The sequence below is a fragment of the Antechinus flavipes genome, chromosome 5 (assembly GCF_016432865.1).
Source record: "Antechinus flavipes isolate AdamAnt ecotype Samford, QLD, Australia chromosome 5, AdamAnt_v2, whole genome shotgun sequence".
Taxonomy (NCBI): domain Eukaryota; kingdom Metazoa; phylum Chordata; class Mammalia; order Dasyuromorphia; family Dasyuridae; genus Antechinus; species Antechinus flavipes.
In genome coordinates, this window is record NC_067402.1 from 224625951 (window position 1) to 224648805 (window position 22855).

Consider the following 22855-nt stretch of genomic DNA (forward strand, 5'->3'; position numbering starts at 1 on the left):
TTTTTTTTTTTTGGCCACAAGCAAATCCTGCTTTTAAAATTCCCCACTGATCTCTGTATTTTCATTTCTGAGTATTACTTTTTGATCTGAAATACTTGCAAGCATACCCTCAACTATTGTTGAATAGTCAATAACACTTATGAAATATTTTCCTTGGTGCATATAACCTTGCTGCTCTGGCTACTATAATCCAAAGATAGGGGAGACAAGTAGTCTTCACTTTTGGGAAGCTTCTAGTCTGATATCAGAGATGGGGAATGTTTTAGGCCATACACATACATAAAAAGACAGACCTGAATGAAAATCTTAGATTTTAGTCCTGGATAGGGAAGTTAGAGAAGACTGGGCTGAATGAGAGGTTTTATGCAGATTATGAAAAGAAAGGAAGGACAGAAATGGCTAAAGAGAAGTGGGAAGAGTATACTAAATGGAGGATGGGTAATAGAAAGATTCAAAGTGAACAGTGAAATGTAGGTGACAGTGAAATGTAGGTGACAGATGGGGAGCTATTGTTTTGGGGGAGAAGGAAGGGTAGTGTCTGTATTGAAAAGTCAGTGAGTTGAAGAGTAAGGAGGTTGGTCAGAAAAAAAATATTTTTTTTCCAGAAAAAAATATTAACATGTATTCGCTATCATTTAAGTTTAGACAATTAGCAAAAAATTAATCAAGTCCTGATTTTTAGCACCTCTCTCAGCATTTCAGTGCATTCACTAAAAATTTAACAATAGCTCAATAGTTCAAACTGGCTCCAGCACACTCCTGGACTGAAGGACTTTTAAATTCATCTTCTCAGAGAAGTAGTTATCTACATTCAAGAAGAGAGAGGTTGAAGGTAGGGAAAGCTCCTTTTATACCATATCTTATAGCTATTGTGTTGGCCCACACTATTATTTTGCAGTCAGATGAAAGACACAACCTACTTTTTCTCCCCAGAGGGAAAATATAAATAGAATTTGGGTACCGAATACACCCCAAACAGAAACAAAATTGATATCGATAAGATATTTTATTCCCAGACACACCTCACCATACTTTCAACTACCTAGACTCCCTGAGTATCATCTGACTCAGCAATCTGTGGGAGTAAGATTTGAAAATGGAACTGATGGGCAGGATGAAGGAATGAATAGGAGTACAAGTGAGGGTGGATCAAAGGAGAAAGCAGAGAGTTTACTCAAAGTTAGCTAGAAAACAAGAGCTAAAACTGGAATTTTCTGCTGCACTAAGTTCAATCAAGATATGGAACAGAGTTCCAGATTAAAACTGCATTCTAATCAAACATCTCCAAAACAGCAATGAAAATAGTTTTCTTCAGTTTAATACTTTATGTATTTCAAAGTGCTTGCATAGTTATTATCTTACATGATCCTCATTACAACCCTGTGAAGTGAGTTTAGCAGTTTGTGGAATCATAGACAGAGCTTGAAGGGATCTTGGAGACCATATTTAATGCAATTGTCTCATTTTACAGAAGAGGACATTGAGGCACAGATCAGATAAGTGATTAAATAATTAACACTACAAGTTGACATTATTATGAGAGGGATTTGAACTTGATTTGAGGCCTTTGAATTCAAATCCATGGCTTTCCCCATTGTCTCTCTCCATTGTGTCATATTTATTTTACATTAGGGAAACAGACCAAGGGAGATCAAATGACTTTTCTAGAGATTCTTAGTGAGATGATAGTAGATCTGGGACTAGAAAGCTATTCTTTTGATAACTAATCTTAGAACATTTTTCATTATATCACAAACAAAAATATTTTCAATTTCTACCTTATCCACTTCCCTCTGTATTTCTTGGCTCCAGCTTCACACTCTAGGGTAAGTTAGCAACATCTGGTTAAGGTGGGGCCAGGAAGGGGTGGAGGAAGAGACAACCAATCAATGCCCAAACCATTTGCAATGTCAAGTTATAGGCTAAGCAGGAGGAGGAGAAAGCCCAAGCAAACAAGAAAAGGAGTGCCTGGATGGAGAGAAGGAAAGGAGTGAGGTAAAGAGAGGACACATAGTGATGAGAGGGAGAGAGTCAGAAACAACTGCATAGAGAATCCTTTTATACTCTTCCTTTTTCAGTCAGCTACTGAGTGCCTCCCTCCCCATCCAAAAGCATTCCAAATGTGGTGGAGAAGAGAGGCAGAGAGTGTGCAGAATCTTCCCCTGTACTCTCCACAGTAAACATCTTCAGGTATGGCAAAGCCCCTATCTTATTGTTTCTGATAGAAGGTGAATAGTCATGCATTGGGTGACAGATGGAGATGAAACAGATTTGAGAAAAGCATTGGCTAAAATCATAAAATAAGTTCCATCTTTTAAATTTAAATACCCTGAAAATACATGAGGTTAGATGCTTATTTTGTTTCTCTGGGATGGAGTGGTGGGAGGAGGTGCATAAGTTAACCCAAGCTTATTTTACTATTCCTCTGCTCTTAGATAAGGTGTCATGACTGCTCTAGAAATTGATGTCCTGTCAACTCCATTATGGTGGGTAATTTGGCAGACAGTAACACTTGATTGGCCTTACTATGGAGTACAAAGTACATTGGAAGGGGTGTTAAGAACTGAATTGAGTGAAGTGAAGATAGGAAAATTAGGAGAGTTGGAGGCAATGTGACAGGAGCTGAAAGCACACTGAATTTAGAATCAAAAGCTAATAGGACTATAAGATTTATTTATTGATTTATTTTGCTGAGGCAATTGGGGTTAAGTTATTTGCCCAGGGTCACACAGCTAGGAAGTATTAAGCATCTGGGATCAAATTGAACTCAGGTCCTCCTGATTTCAGAGCTGGTGCTCTATCCATTGTGCCACCTAGCTGCCCCCGGACTGTAAGATTTAGAGCTGAAAAAAGGAATTTAGAAATTATACAATCCATCTTTTTTATTTTTACAGAAGACAAAACAGAGGCACAGACAAATTAAATGATTTCATTAAGCTCACACAGATAGTGAGTAACATAGTGAGGATTTGAATAGTATAATTCCAAATTTGTGCAAAATTTCATTACTGTTGGACTGCAAATTTACTACATGTTTGGTCTTGATCTTAGCTTTTTGGGGCCTCAGTTCCTTCTGTAAAATTAGGGGCTTTAGATAATCTCTAAGGCTCCCTCTCAGGCTCACTCCCCCAATCCCTATAATCAGGGAAAGGGGTTTGGAGTGGGAAATTTGCATGGAATGGTGGACATGAAAAAGGAGACATTACAATGTTCTGAGGAAGCGAGGCTCATAAGAGGGTTTGAGGAAGGTGATTTATCATGCAGCTGCAAGATTGATAGTAAATAAGCAGAAGCTAGCCAATATGAGTTAATGAATTTCCCTCCTGATTCCTTCAGCAGTAAAAAGGAAAAGACCCCAGGAGAAATGAATGTTGAACACTGGAGTTTCCATCCCCCATCTTCCATCATTTATAAACCAATACAGATGTTACAAGAGAGAGCACTAGGAGGCCAAGCCCATAATTCATATGGGAGGCAGACAGTGCCCAGGGCAGCATGAGTCCCAAGGCAGAGCTTGCCAATTGCACCTCCCTGTCAGGCTGTTCTTGGGGAGGGGCACTCTGGGAATCTCTACCTTTAATTCGATTAACTCCCCAACTGAGAGAGATTTCTATCTTCAGAAGTGATTTCTAGAGGGAGGAGTCCTTGTCAATTTGTTATATGTCCAACAACCTTGGACAAGATTTTTCCTTCCTTGTCTGGGATATTTCTAAGTAGAAAGAAGAACCTCTAAAAATTCATCTTGTCATACATACAAGTGACCATTTGGTCTTGGTCTAGTCTTCAAGTCACCAAGAAATGTTTGGTGGGGCTGGCTGCTTCTCTGCTATTACCAATTTCTCGGTCTGAGGAGGAAATAGACACAAGTTCATGTCAGTGTGAAGGCAAAGATCCCAGGTAGTTGGGCTCTGGACCATCAAAATGAATTAATTCTTGCTGATCTGATTTTAAGTCTTATAAGGGACTGCTAAAAAGAAATCAACAAATCCATGACCTAGACTTCAAATACATCTTTCCATTAAAGTATCTCAAGCAAGTGAGATCCTGCCCAGATCTCCAAAGTTTCCAGGGAATCCATTCCATAGTCCTTCATTCTTTGGTTTCATTCTGCAACAGCCCTGCTTGTGGAAGGAAGTTTTCTCAAGTACATTCTTTCTCCCTCTGGCTCTTATTTGTCTTAAGATGGGGATGTAGAACAGTAAGGTGATGATGATCCAGTAAGTGAAGACTTGTAAATAGAAAAGTTATTCCACTGCTTTCAAAGTTTATGGTCAAACCATCTCAACTCATTTTATTTTCTTCATTAATTTTTCTTTTCAGATTTTCCATCATATCTATGGATTTTCTTGAGTCCTCCGTACATTTATCTTCAACTGGGATTTCTAGTTTTTAGAAGTTTCTTTACTCTTCTCTATCTTTCATCAAGCACTAGAAGCATGAAAATAATAAAATGCCAACCCAGAAAATAACTCTAGCTAAACCCTAAGAGGAAACAAACCAGAATCAGAGAGTAATCCTAACAAATACAGGCATCTAGATGGTGCAATGGATAGATCAGTGATCTTGCAATTAGGAAGATCTGAGTTCAAATACTGCTTTACATACTATCTGTATGATCCTGAGCAAGTCACTTGTGACTTCTATTTCAGCCCCAGTTTCCTAATCTGTAAAACAGGGAACTCAATGATCTCTAAGGTTCCTCCCTAAATGTATAATCCTTTCTTCTAAATAAACTGTCCTACTTTCTGTTTCCCATAGTTGGCATCTCATCTCTTACCTCTCTGCCTAGATTGGATTTTCTCCTTACCTCTGCCTCTTAGAATCTTTAGCTTTCTTCAAGGTTCAGTGCCACCTTCTACTTGAAGTTTTTCCTGACCTCCTTACTTGTTAGTGTTCTCTTCTTTATCAAATTGTCTTTTATTTACTTGTATCTGTTCCCTCTGTCAGTATCCCTCCATAGACCTAAGTAATGGGCACTCTAATAAGGGCTGATTGAATTGAATTGGATCTTAACTGCAACCCATCATAATCCTTAACTAATAACCATAATAACCTTAACAATGATAACAGATATTAATTCAACTTGATAATACTAATTTTGGTGGCTCTAAGCTTGATTGATCTAAACTCTGTCAACATTAAACTGAAGGTTCACAAAGACTTCCAAGACATCTCTTACATCTTTCACTAATCATTCTGTTGATCCCCAAAGCATATCTGTCCACCAAAAATTGAGATATTTAATCTTGGTGAATAGTTTGTTTCAGTATAAGCTTTTTCTCAATCCTTAAATCAGCATAAACCTTTTTTTTTAAAAAGCAAAAGATGCTTCCCATTTCTATATTTCATTCTTGATTCTCTCTCTGTTTCTGTCTCTCTCTGTGTGCCTTTATGTTTGTCTATCTGTCTCTGCCTATCTCTCCTATTTCATCTTCCTCATTAGTCTTTCAAAGCTTCTTTTCTCTCTGCACTCCTGTTGAATGCTCCCCCCAGTTCTGTGCCTCTGTTCTGACATCCCCTTCTTTACATAAGAAGTCTTAGCTCCTCCTCCTCTAGCTGTCAGCTTTCAACATCCTTCCCCAGTCTGGCCCTCCCTGCCCTCATCTTTGACTCCCCTCTACTCCACCCTAATTTCATTTCTCCCTGTTCCTTGTTTGTTACCTTCTCCCTACCCCGAGGCTGGGCCCCATTGGGTTGAGGTGGCCTGCTAGTGCATGTTTCTCACCCCATCCCTTTCCTCAACCTCTTCTCTCAAAATATCCCTCAAACTATCACCACACCTACTTATGCCCATTCCCAAAGTCTCAATTTGTTGCATCCCATTCAACAATGCCCCTATGTTGAATGACAAGCCCTGGGGATGGGAGGTGGGAATTTCTCTAACCTCAGCAGTTCTGTCAACCAGCATTGATTGAGTACTCATTGCATGCCCTATGTTAGGCATTCTTGGTGGTGACAGTGGCAGTAATGGTGATGATAGTGACAAAGTAAATATAACTTGTATATTTTTATTTAGATATTTTATTTCAGAGATGTGAGCAAAACAATCAATGAAAATCACAGGAAGGCAGGTGATTAGTATAAGTAAAAACCTTCCAAACATCAGAATTACTCACAGTATCATGCACTTATCAGTTCATAGGGTTGGACACAATATAGTGGAAAGAACACAGTCAAAAATCCTTGGTACTAATCTCAGGTCTACCATTAACTCATGTGTGAAATTATATTTCTCTGGGATTCTGTTTCTTCATCTGTAAAAGGATGGAGATTGATAGATGACATCTAAAGTCCCTTCTAACTCCCAGATTCTTTGAATTTGTAAGTCTGCAATTAGTCTAGTGAGTAGAAAGATCTTCCTTATACTGAATTGTCATCTCCTTCTTTAGAACTTTTAACTGCTGTTCCTGGTTGCTCCTTCTGGAACCAAGACTACAAAGGAGTGGATTGCTTCATGAAATAGTGTATCCCTCATCAGTGATGCTGGAGCACAAGCTAGATTACAGTTTTTTGGGGTTATCTGAAGAGGGGATGCATGCATTGGTAAAGGAGTTGGACTAGATGATTTCCAAAGTACTTTCCAAACTATGAATCTTTATGAAATAAAAGACCTAGACCTTACTTTCAAGATGCTTATGATCCAGTCAGGGAACATGAATTGAGCACATACAGATAAATATCATGATATATTTCAAAATTCAAATGCATTTAGAACTATTTGTGTAATGAAGGGATGCAAGATTAAAAGCAGAGCCAAGTCACTAATTGGGCAGCTATAAGTCATAGAAGTCTTTCCCATATGAAATGAGGGATGTAGATTGGTAAAGTGAAGCAGAAGGAATCATCCCCAGGTAGGGGGATATTCATATTTAAAAACAAAGAGAGGAGGTAAGGATTATAGATGAGGGGAAAGAATGGAGACATGGGTCGGTAGATAAATAGAACCTCTGAAATCACTGCTGGGTTCTGGAAGTAGAAGTAGGAGTGGCAGAATCTGTACAGGGCAGGATTGAGAGGAGGAAAGATAGGAAAGAATGGGGTTATTTTAGGAAAAGCTTCTTATAAAAGAGAGGATTGTGGAATAAGATTATGAAGATTTATGAAGAAAGCTTCTTAGAAGAGAGGATTGTGGAATAAGATTTATGAAGATGCAGGAATTCTGGGCTTTGTCTTGAGCAGTAGAAGTCATGTGGAAAATTGTCCTTGTGACTCTGTACAGGCTAGATTGTAGAACAATTCTTCCATAGGGACCTAACAATCACTGGGTGCAATATATAACCTACTGCAGATTGCTTACTTTCTCAAGGAGAGATGAGGAAAAGTAGGGAGGGAGAGGAGAGAATTTGGAACAAAAAATTTTAAAAATAAATGTTAAAAACTGTTTTTAGATGTAATTGGGGAAAAATAAAATATTAAATTAAAAAACCCAACAACAACCATTGAATACACAGGGAAACATGAGATCATTAATTCAGAACTAGATATTATCTTGGAGATGATCTAGTCTAAGGCCCTCATTTTATAGATGAGAAAACTGAAGCCCAGAGGGATTAATGACTTGCCTAAAGTCTCTAAGTTAATATGTAGAATGATCTTAGGAAATCAGTCAGTTTTCTCATTCTCTCTTCCTCTGTTGGACATATTCATTTGAGCTCTTTTTGCTTATACATAATTAGCAAGCAGATAATTCTACTTGTAGTACTTATCTCATATGGTTGCTTTAGAATTAAATGAGATAATGTATGTAAAACACTTTACAAATCTCAAAGGATCCTGTAAATATCAACTTTAGTTATTATTGTTTTTTCCATTTTTTTTCTTTTGATTTCTCACCATGATGCGGCTGACCCTGGGTTCTTCAATGATCCTGTGTTCTATGTAAGTGAAGAACAAATTCTGATAGGCTTTACCATCCAAGAGAGGTTTCTATTTCAGGGTCCTGTAGGTCTGTCTTCTGAGGATTATTTTCATCAAGAGTGGAGAGAATCATCCTCTAGAAGGTTGACCACCAAGTGTAGGATACTTCTTTCTCATGAGATAATTGACTCCCTTGTTTCTTTCAATTCCAGATGAAGCCATTCAGGAATAGCTTCCTTGTTGATGCAAGGGAAGTTCTAGTTAGGGAGATGACAGCTCAGTACAAGGAAGTTGTTTCTGTGCCCTAGACTGTTCACAGGCTCCTAGGCTCAAAGAACTTTAGTCAAAAGAGGCTTTAGAGATTCTAAAGTTCTAAGTCTCTTTTAAGTATGAAGAGTTTTGCAATGGAAAAAGAGGGAACTTTAACACTTATTACATAGATGATCCCTGAAGTCCTGGGGATTTTTAACTTAATTCAATTCATTCCTATCTAATCCAATTCAATCAGCATTAATCAAATGACTTTTACTATCACTGGGAAATAAAAAAAGAGGAAAAGAGAATTGATTCTGGAATTATTAGACCAGAATTTAAATTTTACTTCTGATGATTAGCCTTGTGACTTTGGATAAGTCTTTTAATCTCTTGAGATGTCTCAGTTTCTTAATCTATAAAATGGAGGCAGGGGTGGGATAGGACCAGATGGCCTCTGAGACACTGTTCTATGTGCTGGAGTTACAAAGACAAAAAGAATAGAAACAATTTTTGCCCTGGGGAGGATATATGCTGGGGGGGGTATATCATATGTAACCAGATAAGTAAAGCCAAGATAATTCAAGAAGGGGGAGAATAATAACAGCTACCTGGTGAAGGTGGAGAGAATCAGAAAGGATTTCACTGGAGGAAGGCATTTGAGATGAACACTGAAGGAAGCTAAAGATTCTAAGAGGCAGAGATGAGCAGGGAATACATTTCAGGCATGAGAGACAAATTATGAAAAGGCAAATTGGTAGTAGATAATGGAATGCCAATTTCAAAGGTTCCAGTTGTAAGACAGCATGATTCAATATATTCATGTGCAGCCTGGTTGGATAGATGATGGTTCTTGATGGCTCTTGTCTATACCCTCCTCCATACCTGCATTTTTCTTTTCTTTGCATTTCATCTTCCTCCTCATCTCCATACTTGGGATCAGCCTTATAAAGTGGGAGCTCAATCAATTAGTGGCCATGATATGCCCAGATATCAAAATGTGGGTCTTAAGATTTGTCGATCTTCTCAATAATAGTCTATAGGGATGGGAGAGTTCAGATATAGCGAAGGGGCAGAATTGGTGGGAATCCTTCCTTTTTCTTCACAAAGCTCATTTATAGGAGATGAGATACATATAATCCTTCAAAAGAGCTAGAAGGAACTTGATTGTTTTCAGTGATATGTATCATTAGGGAGTATGCTGAGCTGAAAGATATTTGGTCCTGTGACAGAAAGAGTGATGCAAGAAAGGTTGCCACATCCAGGGTATCCTCCCAGGTCTCCAGTGTAACAAGATGGGGGCAAACTCTTGAATTACTCATAATAACCAGGAGAGGGGATGGCACAGAAGCCATCCTGTAGCCATGATACAGAGACACAAAAACAAGGGCAGAACCCATGGTAGTTGTATAGAGCTCTAAATATCAACTCCACCTAGATGGGGAGAACTTTTTGGAGAAGAGGAGTTTTGAGTAGCTGTAGGAGGGCAAAGATAGATTTTGGTGACTAGAGGTGGGGAAGGAGAGGAGTGACATTTCTATGTCTGGGTATTCTTAACATAAGAGAGTCACTTTTGCTTTCTGAGTTCAGTTTACCTTTATGTAAAGTGGGAACAACAATATTTGACTTGCCACCTCATTAAAAGTACAAAAGAAATGGGACTTGTTTTAATTTTTAGATTGGGCCCTATTAGTCTGCATATTTGTAATCCTAGAAAATTGTGTTCTCTGATAATCAATAGACTGCTCTGAGATAGCAGGCAACTCTCACAGGGCTCTTTGAAATCAGTTGAATTTAGCCTTGGTTGCTGTATTCTGTTGTGGCTGCATACCAGTCTGGTGAAAGCATCAGCTTTCCAAGAAAGACAGAATAATAGGAGCCTGCACAGATTTCTGATCTTTCCAGATATCATACCTCTTTTGTCTATTAACAGCGATCCATTTTTGCTCTCTCTGTAAAGGTCCTTGTAGTTTTTCAAATCAGATGCATTCATGTTTCAATGGTATATAAATAAGCCATAGCAAAAACCTCTTACCAGGTTCTCTGCTAGTATTGTTCAAGTTGGAACACAGAAAGTAAAGATTATCTTTGTCAAAAGTTGTTTTGATTCCAACTCTTCCCTCATATGTCAGGAAAGAGATATCATTTAATAATTACGTACTAATTGCCTATTATATGCCAGGCACTGGGGACATACAACAAAAAAGAAATAGATCCTACTCTCAGGTAGATTATATTCCATGGGAGGGATAGAGGTAGAGAGGAGGGAAGACAACAAATACACAGATAAGAAACACAATGAAGAAACAGTTTGTTTCACTGGACACTACTGGAAAAGGAACAAGATCTGACATTTTGTTGGTGTAGGGAATTTGGGAGATGAGGAAACTTCCAACAATGCAAAATGGCCTCATTTTTGCAACTTATACTCTTAAGAAAATTGTCCACAGCACTGAGACAAATGACTTGATCTGGGTGATGTGTCAGAATGTCAGATTCAGGATTTGAACCCATTCCTGGTTTGGGTATTGTTTTTCTATTTACTAGTGGGTAGACGGAATTCACTCAGAACGTCAAATTTGAGCTCTTCAATTGCATTTCAGAGTATCTCCTATTAAGCGTTGGGCCACCTTCTCCCCTGATTGAGGGATGAGGGAGAGAACCACTTCAATTAAGGCTACCTGCTTTTCCAACAGCTCAAAGGAAATGTGAGCTCTGACTTTCAAAGTTCCCAACAGGATCGTTTTTCAAGTCCCTTTCCTCTCTTTCCAAACCTTGTTCTGCAAAGTCTACCATGTTTTACTTTCTTTTCATTGATCAATATGACTTAAAATCCAATTTAGATTCTTTCTTTTTATATGTATTTGGTGCTGCTTGGGTCAGTGTCTCGGATGAATGTTCAGCTTACCATGATTTGGTGAATAGGGGCAAAAGAAGAGCTCAAAAAGGGATGTGGTTTGATGCTTCTTGTTTACGAAATTGCAAAGTTTAGGATGCTATCTTTCCCATAATATTTATAATATATATTTTTATAGACTCAAGAGCCATTTGCAACTTATTATTTCAACTAATTGTTAATATCCTTCCATCTCTTGTTTGGGAAAAGTCTTCTAGTAGGAAAATCAGAGCTTTCTTCTGATGAAGTCTTTTGGAAAACTATCAGAAAACAATTTTGTTGGACAGAGAAGGGCTTTGGTGTAGACATGAAATCTCATTGGCACAGGGAATTCCCAGATAAGAACCTTACTCTGCCAATGAAGGTTGGCATCATCTCTGTACATTCTAGTCTCAGGGTGTCTCTTAGAGCCTTGAGATAAGGCAGGATATGTTAGTAGTAGAACTTGCTTGAACTCAGGGAAGAGATGCTTGGCTTCTATTAGATTGGCCTTGACTTTGCTGAAGATCAGGCTATGTGCATCTGGTCCTTATTTGTGGTTTCATTGAGATAAGCAGCCATCCAGTTGTCTTCCTTGTAGGGACAGGTTCTCAATATTAGAAAACAGACATTTTGTGGGGTAGGGTAAGGTGGGAAGAGTGGGCTGTGCTAGCACTTTTGAGAACTACAATAACTGACCTTTCTAGAGCCCATTAAGGTTTACAGAGCCCATTGAGTGCTCAATTTCATTTGATCCCCTCACCCCTTTATGGAGGCAGGAAATAAAAGAAATTCTGTCCCCATTGTTTAGAGACTGAAACTGACCCAAGATCTATGTATAGCAAATGGTACATGAAGTTGGGGGGAAGGAAAGGGGTGTCAAGTTTAAGTCTTTGGGATGAGGGAGAAGGTCTGTTTTTGGATACCGTTCTCCTCTATAAAGTCCACCAAGACATCCTCTATTATCTATGAACTTAGGACCAAAGTCTTGCTGACATAAAACATTAAATCATTTTGGAGACAGCAACCACAGGAATTCTATACCCAAGGTAGGGGAGAATTAAAGAAATCTGTCACATAATAATAACTAGCATTTATATCACTCTTTGAAGTTTGCAGAGCACTCTCTATATTTTATCTCATCAGATCTTCATGTTAGCCTGGGGAGATAGGTGCTTCTACTTACTCCTATTTTCCAGATGAGGAAACTGAAGGAAGAAAAGGCTGAGGGAGACTAAGAAGTAGATGAGAAGAGATGAGATGGATTCTAAGTCCAATAGTTTATCAGTTTTGTCTATTGATACCTTTTCATCAATCTGGGATGATGGAGAAGTGTTGAACTTGGAATTAGAAGAATTGAGGTTGACTCTTGGCCCTGACTCTTCTTAGCTGGTCATGTGATCTGGGACCCTAGGACTGGACCTCTCTGAACTTCCTTCCTGGAAGTGTCCTTAAATGTGAAATGGGAACCTTATCTCACAGGGTGAAAGTCAAGAAAACATTACTTGAATGTGAACTATTTGGATAAAAGGGATCTTCCTAGAGGAGCTGGGATTTGAAAACTAGGGACAAGGGAGTGAGGGTAATTGAACTGTTGAATTGGGGGCCTAGAGAGAGCTGGGAGTCAGGAAGGCAAGTCTGAAAACATGAAGAGGATGAGAACATCCTCCTGCCATACAGGGACTGGTGCACAGAGCTGTAAGAGTATAGCTTTCCTGTGGAGTGAAAGACAAACTCTGAATTGGAGTTTGCATAACTCAAAGAGAAGTTGATGAAAGACCAAGAAAAAGTAGCAGGAAACAGTTTTGGGGTCCTGCTTCCCTAGCATCAAGTGAGTTTGATGAGGAGAGATTTCTTTGATAAACTAATTAGTACTTGAATAGATTTTGCAGGAGCAGCAATTTCCAGAGCCCATCCTGGGAGCTAGGTGTGTAGTGTTTATTGTATTGTTGGGGCTCGTAAAGATCTTGCATGGCTGCAAGGCAAACCAAACCCTTCAGATTGCTCTAAATCTGCACTGACTCCATGGGACCAAACCCAGCTCCTCCAATCTATATATAAGGAGGGAGTCACTCTGCTGCTAGTAGAGGAGTGCTTAGCTCCTTACTCCTTGGTCCTGTCCTTTGCTATCTGTCCCCTTCTTAGTTCAACATGAGTCGACAATTTAGTTCCAGATCTGGCTATCGATGTGGTGGTGGTGGTGGCTTCAGCTCAGGCTCCGCTGGGGTCTCCTGCACCCGCAGGATAACCAGCAGCTCCACTGTCCGCAGGATTGGAGGAGGTGGAGGTAGATTTTCAGGTGGAAGCTGTAGAGCTGGTGGTGGTGGTGGTGGTGGTTTTGGCAGCCAGAGTCTAGTTAACTTGGGGGGCTCTAAAAGGATCTGCCAGAGTGTTGCTGGAGGAGGAGGAGGAGGTTATGGAAGAGGAGGTTTTGGCGGTGGAGGATTTGGTGGGGGCAGCTATGGTGGTGGTGGATTTGGTGGTGGCGGCTATGGTGGTGGTGGCTTTGGTGGTGGCAGCTATGGTGGTGGTGGCTATGGTGGGCGTGGTTTTGGCGGCAGCGGCGGTGGCTTTGGTGGTGGTGGCTTTGGGGGTTTAGGAGGTGGTGGTTTTGGCGGAGGAGGCTCTGGGCCTGTCTGTCCCCCTGGAGGCATCCAGGAGGTGACCATCAACCAGGGTCTTCTGCAACCCCTCAATGTGGAGATTGATCCTAATATTCAAAAAGTGAAGGAACAAGAGAGGGAACAGATCAAGGACCTCAACAACAGATTTGCCACCTTCATTGACAAAGTGAGTACTTGTGGTTACTGTTGTTGATGATGGATACATTCAAGCTTATTTGAGATAGATGAGGCAAAGGAGTGAGGTGGGGAATGGGAGTTGAATAATGTGAGCTCTAATCTCCAACTCCAAGGTGTCATGCTTGGGTGACCCAAAGGATAACTCTGGGTCAAGATGTCTTGCTTAGATGATGGATGCTTGTGAATGATGCTAGTGCCTATATGACCTGGGGAGGCAAAGGAGAGCATCCCTAGTTTTTGGTCCATAAAAATAGTGGAAGGTGAAGAGGCAGTGGTCTTAATGAAAGCCTTTTGGGGCTGAACTCCAAATGTTTCTCCATTGAATTCTTAAGCTATTTTTTTTGACTTTCTTCTTAGGAAGAGAGAGGACGGTGTGTGTGTGTGTTTGGGGGGCAGACAATGGATTTGAGTCTGTGGGACTTGGTGTTGTGTCTCTGCTTTAGCACTTACCTAGTGGATGATAACTGCCATCTTCCACCTGTCTGAATCTCAGGTTCTTCATATGTAAAAAAATCTGCCCTAGTTTTTATTTTATTTTATTTTAAAATAAGGATGACTCTGCTATGAAGACAGTATATTAAAAGCCTTGAGAGAATTTATTATAATTATTATTTTACTGAGTAGCTAGCTGGAGTGGAGATTTATGGAATATTTTAAAGTGATAGAAATGGGGTAAAGGTACAAAGGAGAACTTTGAGATCTGAAATGGTCTGAAGGCCAGCCTAAATCCAGGATTCAGGAAGAGCTGAGTAGAAATTTGACCTAGACATTTATTAGCCATGTGATCTTGGGCAAGTCATTTAATCTGTCTGTCTAAATTGATTCATCTGTAAAATGAGGTTAATAATAATACCTATCTTCCAGGGTTATTGATTGGGTTAAATAAGATAATATTTGTAACATCCTTTACAAATCTCAAAGTCTTGTGCTTTATTTTTCATGATCGTTATTACCATTATTCAAATGTTTATTTAAAAAGGTATTGAAGTTCTTTCTTGTCAATAACCCTATATGTGGAAAACGGGTTCTCAGTGATTTTTGAATATTTCTAAGCTAATATCATCAGGTGAACCTGTCTTCTGGGGCTTTGAATAAGTTCTATAGGATGAAATTATCGATTTATCCTCATTTGTCAACTATGAGAATAGACATGTCTTCCTTGACTCTTAGTTTGGTCATCAATACAATCAACTCCCAATTGTCCAACATTGATTTGATGTGTGCTAGCTTAGTTTTCTCCAGCAATGCTTTCCTGTTTTTTTGACTTCTAGAAAGCCTTGGGGATGTCCTTAGGAAAAGCAAACGTTTTTTGATAGTTATTCAGGCAAAACCCACTGTAATAGAAACAACAATGATAGCTGCTATTAACATACCTCTTCATAAATTTTTACCTATCATTTTACTTATGTTATGTCATTTGAGCCACCAAACTGCTGGTAAATGAGTACTGCTCATATTACTATTCCCATTGCATAGAAGAAAAAATTGAGGATCATATTCACTTGTCCTCAGTCATACAGATTATCTGCATAGTGATTTAAAATTTTTTAGCACTTGCTTTAATTTTGCAGTGCTATAGAAATGGAAATTGTCATTCCAGTTGAAGCAAAATGATTTATATTGATCAAGGATTTGATTTTTGGGAGGTAGTGCTTGCTGCTTTCTTGTGAATGACAAATTCAAATTGATTACAATCATTAGTGTTGGGGAATTATCTGAATGGAAATATAGAGATTGGTTGATTATGGATATGAATGAATGAAGAAAGGAAGAAAGGAAGGGAAAAAGGAAGGGATAAAACATTTATTAAGCATTTGGTACAAGCAAAAGGCTGGAGGTACTACTGGAAAAGCAAGATGGACCCTGTTCTCAAGAAGCTCCCAGCTGCAAATGTGCCAGCTCATTCACGATATTCTTCCTTTGCTTGCTTTGATTTGAGAATTATGGAAGAACAAAGATTCCCTGTCTTGTTCCAGAGTCTTCCTCTGGACTGTAATTTGGGGACCAACAGTTCCTAGAACGCATCCCTTGAATAACGACTTTGGGGGTCTTGGCATTTTCAGGTGCGATTCCTGGAGCAGCAGAACCAGGTATTGCAGACCAAATGGGAGCTGCTGCAGCAGGTGGACACTTCAACTCGCAGCCACAATCTGGAGCCTCTCTTTGAAGCCTATGTGTCTACACTTAGGCAGAAGCTAGATTCACTGAAGAATGACCGCTCACGGATGGAGTCAGAATTGACTAATATGCAAGACATGGTGGAGGACTTCAAGAAAAAGTACGCACCCAACTATCCTTCCCTCAGTCCTCAATGACCAAACCATTGCCCCTGGAAGTCTTCCCAGAGAGTAACCTGAGGGATACTCTAGGGAGTATCAGGGAACAGAGGAAGACTAATTGAGTGGCATTTTTCCCTCCTAAAAGGCAAATGGGGGTCCAGTAAACTTGTCTGAGAGTGAGAAAGAACTGAATTCCAATCCAGATTCAGGCATATATGAATTGTGTGGTCCTGGGCAAGTCACCTAACATATCAATTCTTATCAATTTAATCTCAGTTTTCTCATCTACAAAATGTGGATAATAATAGCATCTCTTCTTCCCAGGGTAGTTTTGAGAATCAAATGACAGGATATTTGTAAATCACTTAGCATAGTGCCTGGAACATGTTGATGATGTTCTTCAGTGGGTTTAGCCAGGTCTAATTCTTTGGGACCCCTTTTGGGATTTTCTTGACAAAGTTATTGGAGTTGTTTATCTTTTCCTCATCCATTTCATTTTAGATGAGGAAATTGAAGCCAATAGGGTTAAGTGACTTTTCTAGCATCACACAACCATAATATGTCTGAGATATGATTTGAATTCAGGTTTTTCTGACTATAAGATGTGTCACTCTATACCCTATGCTCCCCAGTTGCCTATGCTGGAACCTAGTATGTTTACTAAATACTTGCATTTCTTCCCTTGTTTGTTCTTCACTCTTTGACCTCACCTCCCTCTTTCTTTTTCTTTCTTCTTTTGTTCCTTTGAGCTTTCTTTTGTCCCTTTGAATCTTCCTTCCTTCCTTCCTTCTTTCCTTCCTTCCTTCCTTCCTTCTTTCCTTCTTTCCTTCCTTCCTTCTTTCTTTCCTTTTTTCTTCCTTCCTTCCTTCCTTCCTTCCTTCCTTCCTTCCTTCCTTCCTTCCTTCCTTCCTTCCTTCCTTCCTTCCTTCCTTCCTTCTTTCCTTCCTTCCTCCTTTCTTTCCTTCCTGCCTTCCCTTTTCCAAGGCAAAGTTTCATTTTTAGAAACATGTTCCCATAGAAATGTGCCTTAGAAAAAGTTGAACAGTCAAGTTGGTTAGAAGCAGAGATGGAGAAGATGACATTCCTAGATTAATGTGATTTTACACAGAACTCAGTTCTAGGTCATATCCTTTCCCAAATCTCCTGAATTCATCTTGTCTTCTTCCCTTCAACAGATATGAAGATGAAATCAACAAACGTACAGATGCAGAGAATGAATTTGTGACCATCAAGAAAGTAAGTCAAAGGAACAGAATGAAGGTCACATTTTTATCCAGAAAAATAAGCACTGGTTCACTATATTAGCGCCCCCCCCCCAAAAAAAAACGCAAGAAGAACCAAACTGTCATTTCAATTTACAGCTGAGGAAAAATCTTAATATTTCTTGTCAGTGCATCATCCTTCTCTGCCTCTCTGGCTCTTCAAATAAGTTTCCTTCTTTGTATTTCTGCCTGCAATGTGGAAAGCAGAGCCAGAAGATCTCCCCTTTGCAAGTGAGGGGAATTCCCAAGACTCAAAAGGGTGGGTAGCATAAAAAGAAGCATAGCTCAGAAATCAAGCTTCTTCATCCCTATTCTCTTGGAAAAGTGCAGAATTCTTTTAGACCAGAGGTTATTCCATGTAAGCAGGGGGCAGGGTTATGGATAGTCATTCCCTGACTTTTTCTTCTAATTGCTCAGGATGTGGACAATGCTTATATGAGCAAGATTGACCTTCAGGGCAAGACGGATCTTTTGCAAGATGACATCAACTTTTACAAGATTCTCTATGACACAGTAAGTCAGCTCATGATCACTAAAATGCACCCACCTCTTCACTGTGCGTCAAAGAGACTCTGGGAATATCCCATATATGCTAGTTCATGTTTGTCTCTGGAAAGCAGAGAAGTCACAGAAATGTTGTATCTTGTAGGAACTATCCCAGATGCAGACTCACATCAGCAACACCAATGTCATCCTCTCCATGGACAACAACAGGAGCCTGGACTTGAGTAGCATCATTGAAGAGATCAAAAGTCACTATGATGAGATTGCCCAGAGGAGCAAAGCTGAGGCTGAGACCATGTACCAGCACAAAGTGAGTGAATACAGAGCCTCTCCCAACAGGCCTCTGGCTTCCTTGAACTTTGTGCCTAAAGTTTACCTAGGGTATGTCAAGATGTACTCACGTGCCCTCTCTTTGCTCTCCTGCCTTCAGTATGAAGAGCTCCAGGTGACTGCTGGGAAACATGGAGACCAACTGAGAAACACAAAAACGGAGATTTCTGAGATGAACAGAATGATTCAGAGACTGAATTCTGAAATTGATTCAGTGAAGAAGCAGGTACTGGTTTCCTTCACCCTCCTCCTCTGAGCTACCATAGGGTTATTGAGCAAGGCTTTCTTGATTGTGAAAATGACTCCAGTTTGGTGCAGATGGCTTGAAAGATCCCTGCCATCTTTGAGATTCTGGACTTTGAGGACCCCATAGAAGTGTGCCTTAGAGTAGGGTTTCCTTGAGAGAACCTTGTGGTGAAGACCTAAAGGCTTACAATTTCTAGTGCTCAAGATGGAGAGCTGACAGATGAATTCATTCTCTTGTGAGTTAGGGGATTTTCTGTTACTGAAGATACTTGAGCAGAGTCTAAAGGACTACCCATTGAGGATGTAGAAGGAGATTTTAGAAAAGTTCTGAAGTAGTATTAGGTGTCTCTAAGATTTTATTGCCTAATTGAAGATTCCTATCTGAAGGTGGAAATATGGACAAAATGTCCTTAGTCCCGGGTGCTTGTTTTTTGTTTAAAATATTCTTGGCAATAGATAGAGACACTGGATTTGTGTTTGAAACCTGTATTAAACTTTTCTAGATGTGTGACCCTGGACAAATTATTTTTACCTTTCTCTTCCTCAGTTTTCTCATTTGTCCAATAGGGATCAAAGTAGCAGCCATCTAGCAAGTTTGTTGCAAGGATCAATTAAGAGTCTGCAACCTTTAAAGTGTTGCCTAAATGGTAGTTATAGTTACTACCTTTGTTACTATTATTGTTACTCTAGTATGGGAACAATCAGGAACATTGTTCCTGATTGAATCTTTGGGTGGAAATAGTAATTTGGGGTCAGGATTCCCAGGAGTGTGAGATTAGTTGTGGGTGGTGGTGGTAGTGAGTGGGAGGCAGAGGACTTGATCCATGTATATGATTTGCTGTCTTCTGTAAGATTTCCCGGCTCCAGCAAGCCATTGCTGATGCAGAGCAGCGTGGGGAGAATGCCCTGAAAGATGCACAGGGCAAACTGGAAGAGCTGCAAGATGCACTGCAGAAGGCCAAGGAGGACATGACCCGACTGATGCGTGACTACCAGGAGCTGTATAATGTTAAGCTGACCTTGGATGCTGAGATAGCCACCTACAGGATGCTTCTGGAGGGAGAGGAGAGCAGGTGAGGGATGAGCACTGAAGACTCTGTTGAACCACACTCAAGGGAAGGCAATGGAACATCCTGTGAGGACAGGATCTTTGAGACTGAATGATGAGGAATTAGCTCTTCTATAGCCTAGCACTTGTTATAAAGGAGTATAGGGCTAGAGGATCTAGAGATGAACGGAACCTCAAGGATCACGGAGTTCAACTTTCTTATGTCAGAAATGAGGCCCCCGGGGAGCAAAGGCCTTAAATTTCTTCCTTAAACTTCATAGGTAGTCAGCTGTAGAAGTAGTATGTGCATCCAGATTATAGAAGCATTGATTTTGAAATGAAAATGGACTTTAGAGGCCATTGTATCCCCTCTCTTTTTCTAGAGAAGTAAATTGAGGGTCAAGGTGGTTAAGTGCATGGTCTGAGCCATTAAGTAGCAGAGATAGTATTAGAGTGGTGTTCCACTCTCCTCCCATCTAGTATGCCAGAGATCCAGTAGTCTTCAAGCCTCATGGAACCATTTCCCAGGCTTGTGGAAAGAAGTGCTTTTGGTGCCAAAGGCTACAGGAAATTTAAGCTAATTATTCTGATTTCTGGGAATTGATTCATGATATTGAAATGGGGAGGGAGGGACAGATTTAGATGGAGCGATGAAGAAAGGAACAGCTTACAGGAAAATTCAGAAATGTCAGGTATGGGAAGGAGAATGGGTTGGTTGTACTGAGTCACAGGAACTGTCTTTCCATCTTCCTTTTAGGGTGTCTGGAGAGTGTGTTCCCAACGTGAGTGTGTGTAAGTATCAAGAATCATTTTTTAGACACTTGAAAGTTTTCTTGGGATGGAGGGGACTTTGTCCAGGGAAGGGTATTCCCAGAAGTAACAACAGAAATTTCTTCCACAGCTGTGAGCACCAGCCATGTCTCTGTGTCTGGTGGTGGAGGAGGAAAGTTCGGAGGTGGAGGTGGTAGCTACGGTTCTGGAGGTGGAGGTGGTAGCTACGGTTCCAGCTCCGGAGGAGGCAGATATGGCTCCGGTGGTGGAGGTGGCAGCTATGGCTCTGGAGGAGGCAGAGGTTCCGGTTCTGGAGGAGGCCGAGGTTCTGGCTCTGGAGGAGGCAGGGGCTCTGGTTCTGGAGGAGGCAGCTATGGTTCCTCAGGAGGCCGAGGCTCTGGCTCTGGTTCAGGCTCTGGAGGAGGCAGCTATGGATCCTCAGGAGGTCGGGGCTCCAGCTCTGGAGGAGGAGGCAGCAGCAGCTCTGGTGGTGGCTCTGGGGGTGTCAAGAGTTCCAGTGGCAGCTCTAGCATGAAATTCACCTCTACCAGTTATTCTACAGTCACCAATTAAAGCCAGAGCTCTCCCTACCCTGCTACCTGTCCTTTAGATCAATGTCTGTGTTTATTTTCAGTCAATTCTTGAAGTCAAAAACTTCAACTTTACTTGAGGAAAATAAAAAGTGGTGGACTGCAGCAGTTCACCTTGTTTTCCTAAAGCCCTCTAATTTCTTTCTCTGATCTTGATTCTTAAAGGTTTTCTTGAGTTATCCAACCAGTGGGCACTTCCACCTCTTGAGTTCCACTGAGCTTCATCTCTGTGGGTGCATAGGAGAGGTTGCTGATGATCCTGGCCTTTTAGAGCCATGTTCTCCCCATTTTTCCTTTTGGTAGCTATTCTCTATTCTGGCCTTCATCATCAGGTTTTCCCTCTTCCTGTGTCTTGACTAGTGAAGTCATTTCTGAGTATGAAAGACCACTGTCCTTGATTAATCATGAGGCTACAGCTTGAAAAAAATTCACCTTCATCACTGCCCACTCTACATTTCAAAAGTTTTCCCCAAGCCAAGCAGGAGAGCCATTTCAATCCAGCCCTTGTAGGGCGTGTGTCTCCATCCTATAGCAACAAATTGTGTGTTGTTGTTGTTGTTGTTGTTTGTACAAGATGTAAGCTGGTTGGGTGACTTTACTGAAAGAAGTCTCAAAGTCTCCATTTTCTTGTGTGTCTGCAATAAATTGCATTTAAAATTTGCAAATTTGTCTTTTGAGTGTTTTTCATGACAAAGCCATCTCTTTCTCTCTCTTAAGACTCACTGATATTATTTGATAAAAATTGCTGAGATAACTGGAAATTAGTATGGCAGAAATTAGGCATGGATCCACACTTAACACCATATACCAAGATAAGATCAAAATGGGTCCATGACTTAGGCATAAAGAACGAGATTATAAATAAATTAGAGGAACATAGGATAGTTTATCTCTCAGACTTGTGGAGGAGAAAGAAATTTGTGACCAAAGATGAACTAGAGACCATTACTGATCACAAAATAGAAAATTTTGATTATATCAAATTAAAAAGTCTTTGTACAAACAGAACTAATGCAAACAAGATTAGAAGGGAAGCAACAAACTGGGAAAACATCTTCACAGTTAAAGGTTCTGATAAAGACCTCATTTCCAAAATATATAGAGAACTGACTCAAATTTATAAGAAATCAAGCCATTCTCCAATTGATAAATGGTCAAAGGATATGAACAATTTTCAGATGATGAAATTGAAACTATTACCACTCATATGAAAGAGTGTTCCAAATCACTATTGATCAGAGAAATGCAAATTAAGACAACTCTGAGATACCACTACACACCTGTCAGATTGGCTAAGATGACAGGAAAAAATAATGATGAATGTTGGAGGGGATGTGGGAAAACTGGGACACTGACACATTGTTGGTGGAGTTGTAAACGGATCCAACCATTCTGGAAAGCAATCTGGAATTATGCCCAAAAAGTTATCAAACTGTGCATACCCTTTGATCCAGCAGTTTTACTTCTGGGCTTATATCCCAAAGAGATACTAAAGAAGGGAAAGGGACCTGTATGTACCAAAATGTCTGTGGCAGCCCTGTTTGTAGTGACTAGAAACTGGAAATTGAATGGATGCCCATCAATTGGAGAATGGCTGGGTAAATTGTGGTATATGAATGTTATGGAATGTTATTGTTCTATAAGAAATGACCATCAGGATGAATACAGAAAGGCTTGGAGAGACTTACATGAACTGATGCTAAGTGAAATGAGCAGAACCAGGAGATCATTATACACTTCGACAATGATATTGTATGAGGATGTATTCTGATGGAAGTGGATTTCTTTGACAAAGAGACCTAACTGAGTTTCAATTGATAAATGATGGACAGAAGCAGCTCCACTCAAAGAAAGGACACTGGGAAACGAATGTGAACTATTTGCAATTTTGTTTTTCTTCCCGGGTTATTTTTACCTTCTGAATCCAATTCTCCCTGTGCAACAAGAGAACTGTTCGGTTCTGCAAACACATATTGTATCTAGGATATATTGCAACATATCTAACGTATATAGGACTGCTTGCCATCTAAGGGAGGAGGT

The 22855-nt window shown here is 40.1% G+C and overlaps 1 protein-coding gene across 1 annotated transcript; it reads left to right on the plus strand.

Annotated features, from left to right (window-relative positions):
* The first annotated feature begins 13066 nt into the window (after positions 1–13066).
* On the plus strand, positions 13067–21480 carry LOC127539271 (keratin, type II cytoskeletal 1-like). Its single transcript, XM_051963367.1, has 9 exons — positions 13067–13774; positions 15849–16063; positions 17240–17300; positions 17744–17839; positions 17976–18140; positions 18261–18386; positions 19259–19479; positions 20212–20246; positions 20356–21480. Exons 1-9 carry the CDS (start codon positions 13136–13138, stop codon positions 20796–20798), a joined length of 2001 nt encoding a protein of 666 aa, XP_051819327.1. The 5' UTR covers positions 13067–13135; the 3' UTR covers positions 20799–21480.
* Positions 21481–22855: the final 1375 nt, after the last annotated feature.

Coding starts and splice junctions, on each gene's coding strand:
- LOC127539271 (XM_051963367.1), top strand. CDS start 13,136: ATGAGTCGACAATTTAGTTCCAGATCTGGCTATCGATGTGGTGGTGGT. Junction 17,301..17,743: donor AATTTGTGACCATCAAGAAA/GTAAGTCAAAGG, acceptor CTAATTGCTCAG/GATGTGGACAATGCTTATAT. Junction 18,387..19,258: donor TTGATTCAGTGAAGAAGCAG/GTACTGGTTTCC, acceptor GTCTTCTGTAAG/ATTTCCCGGCTCCAGCAAGC.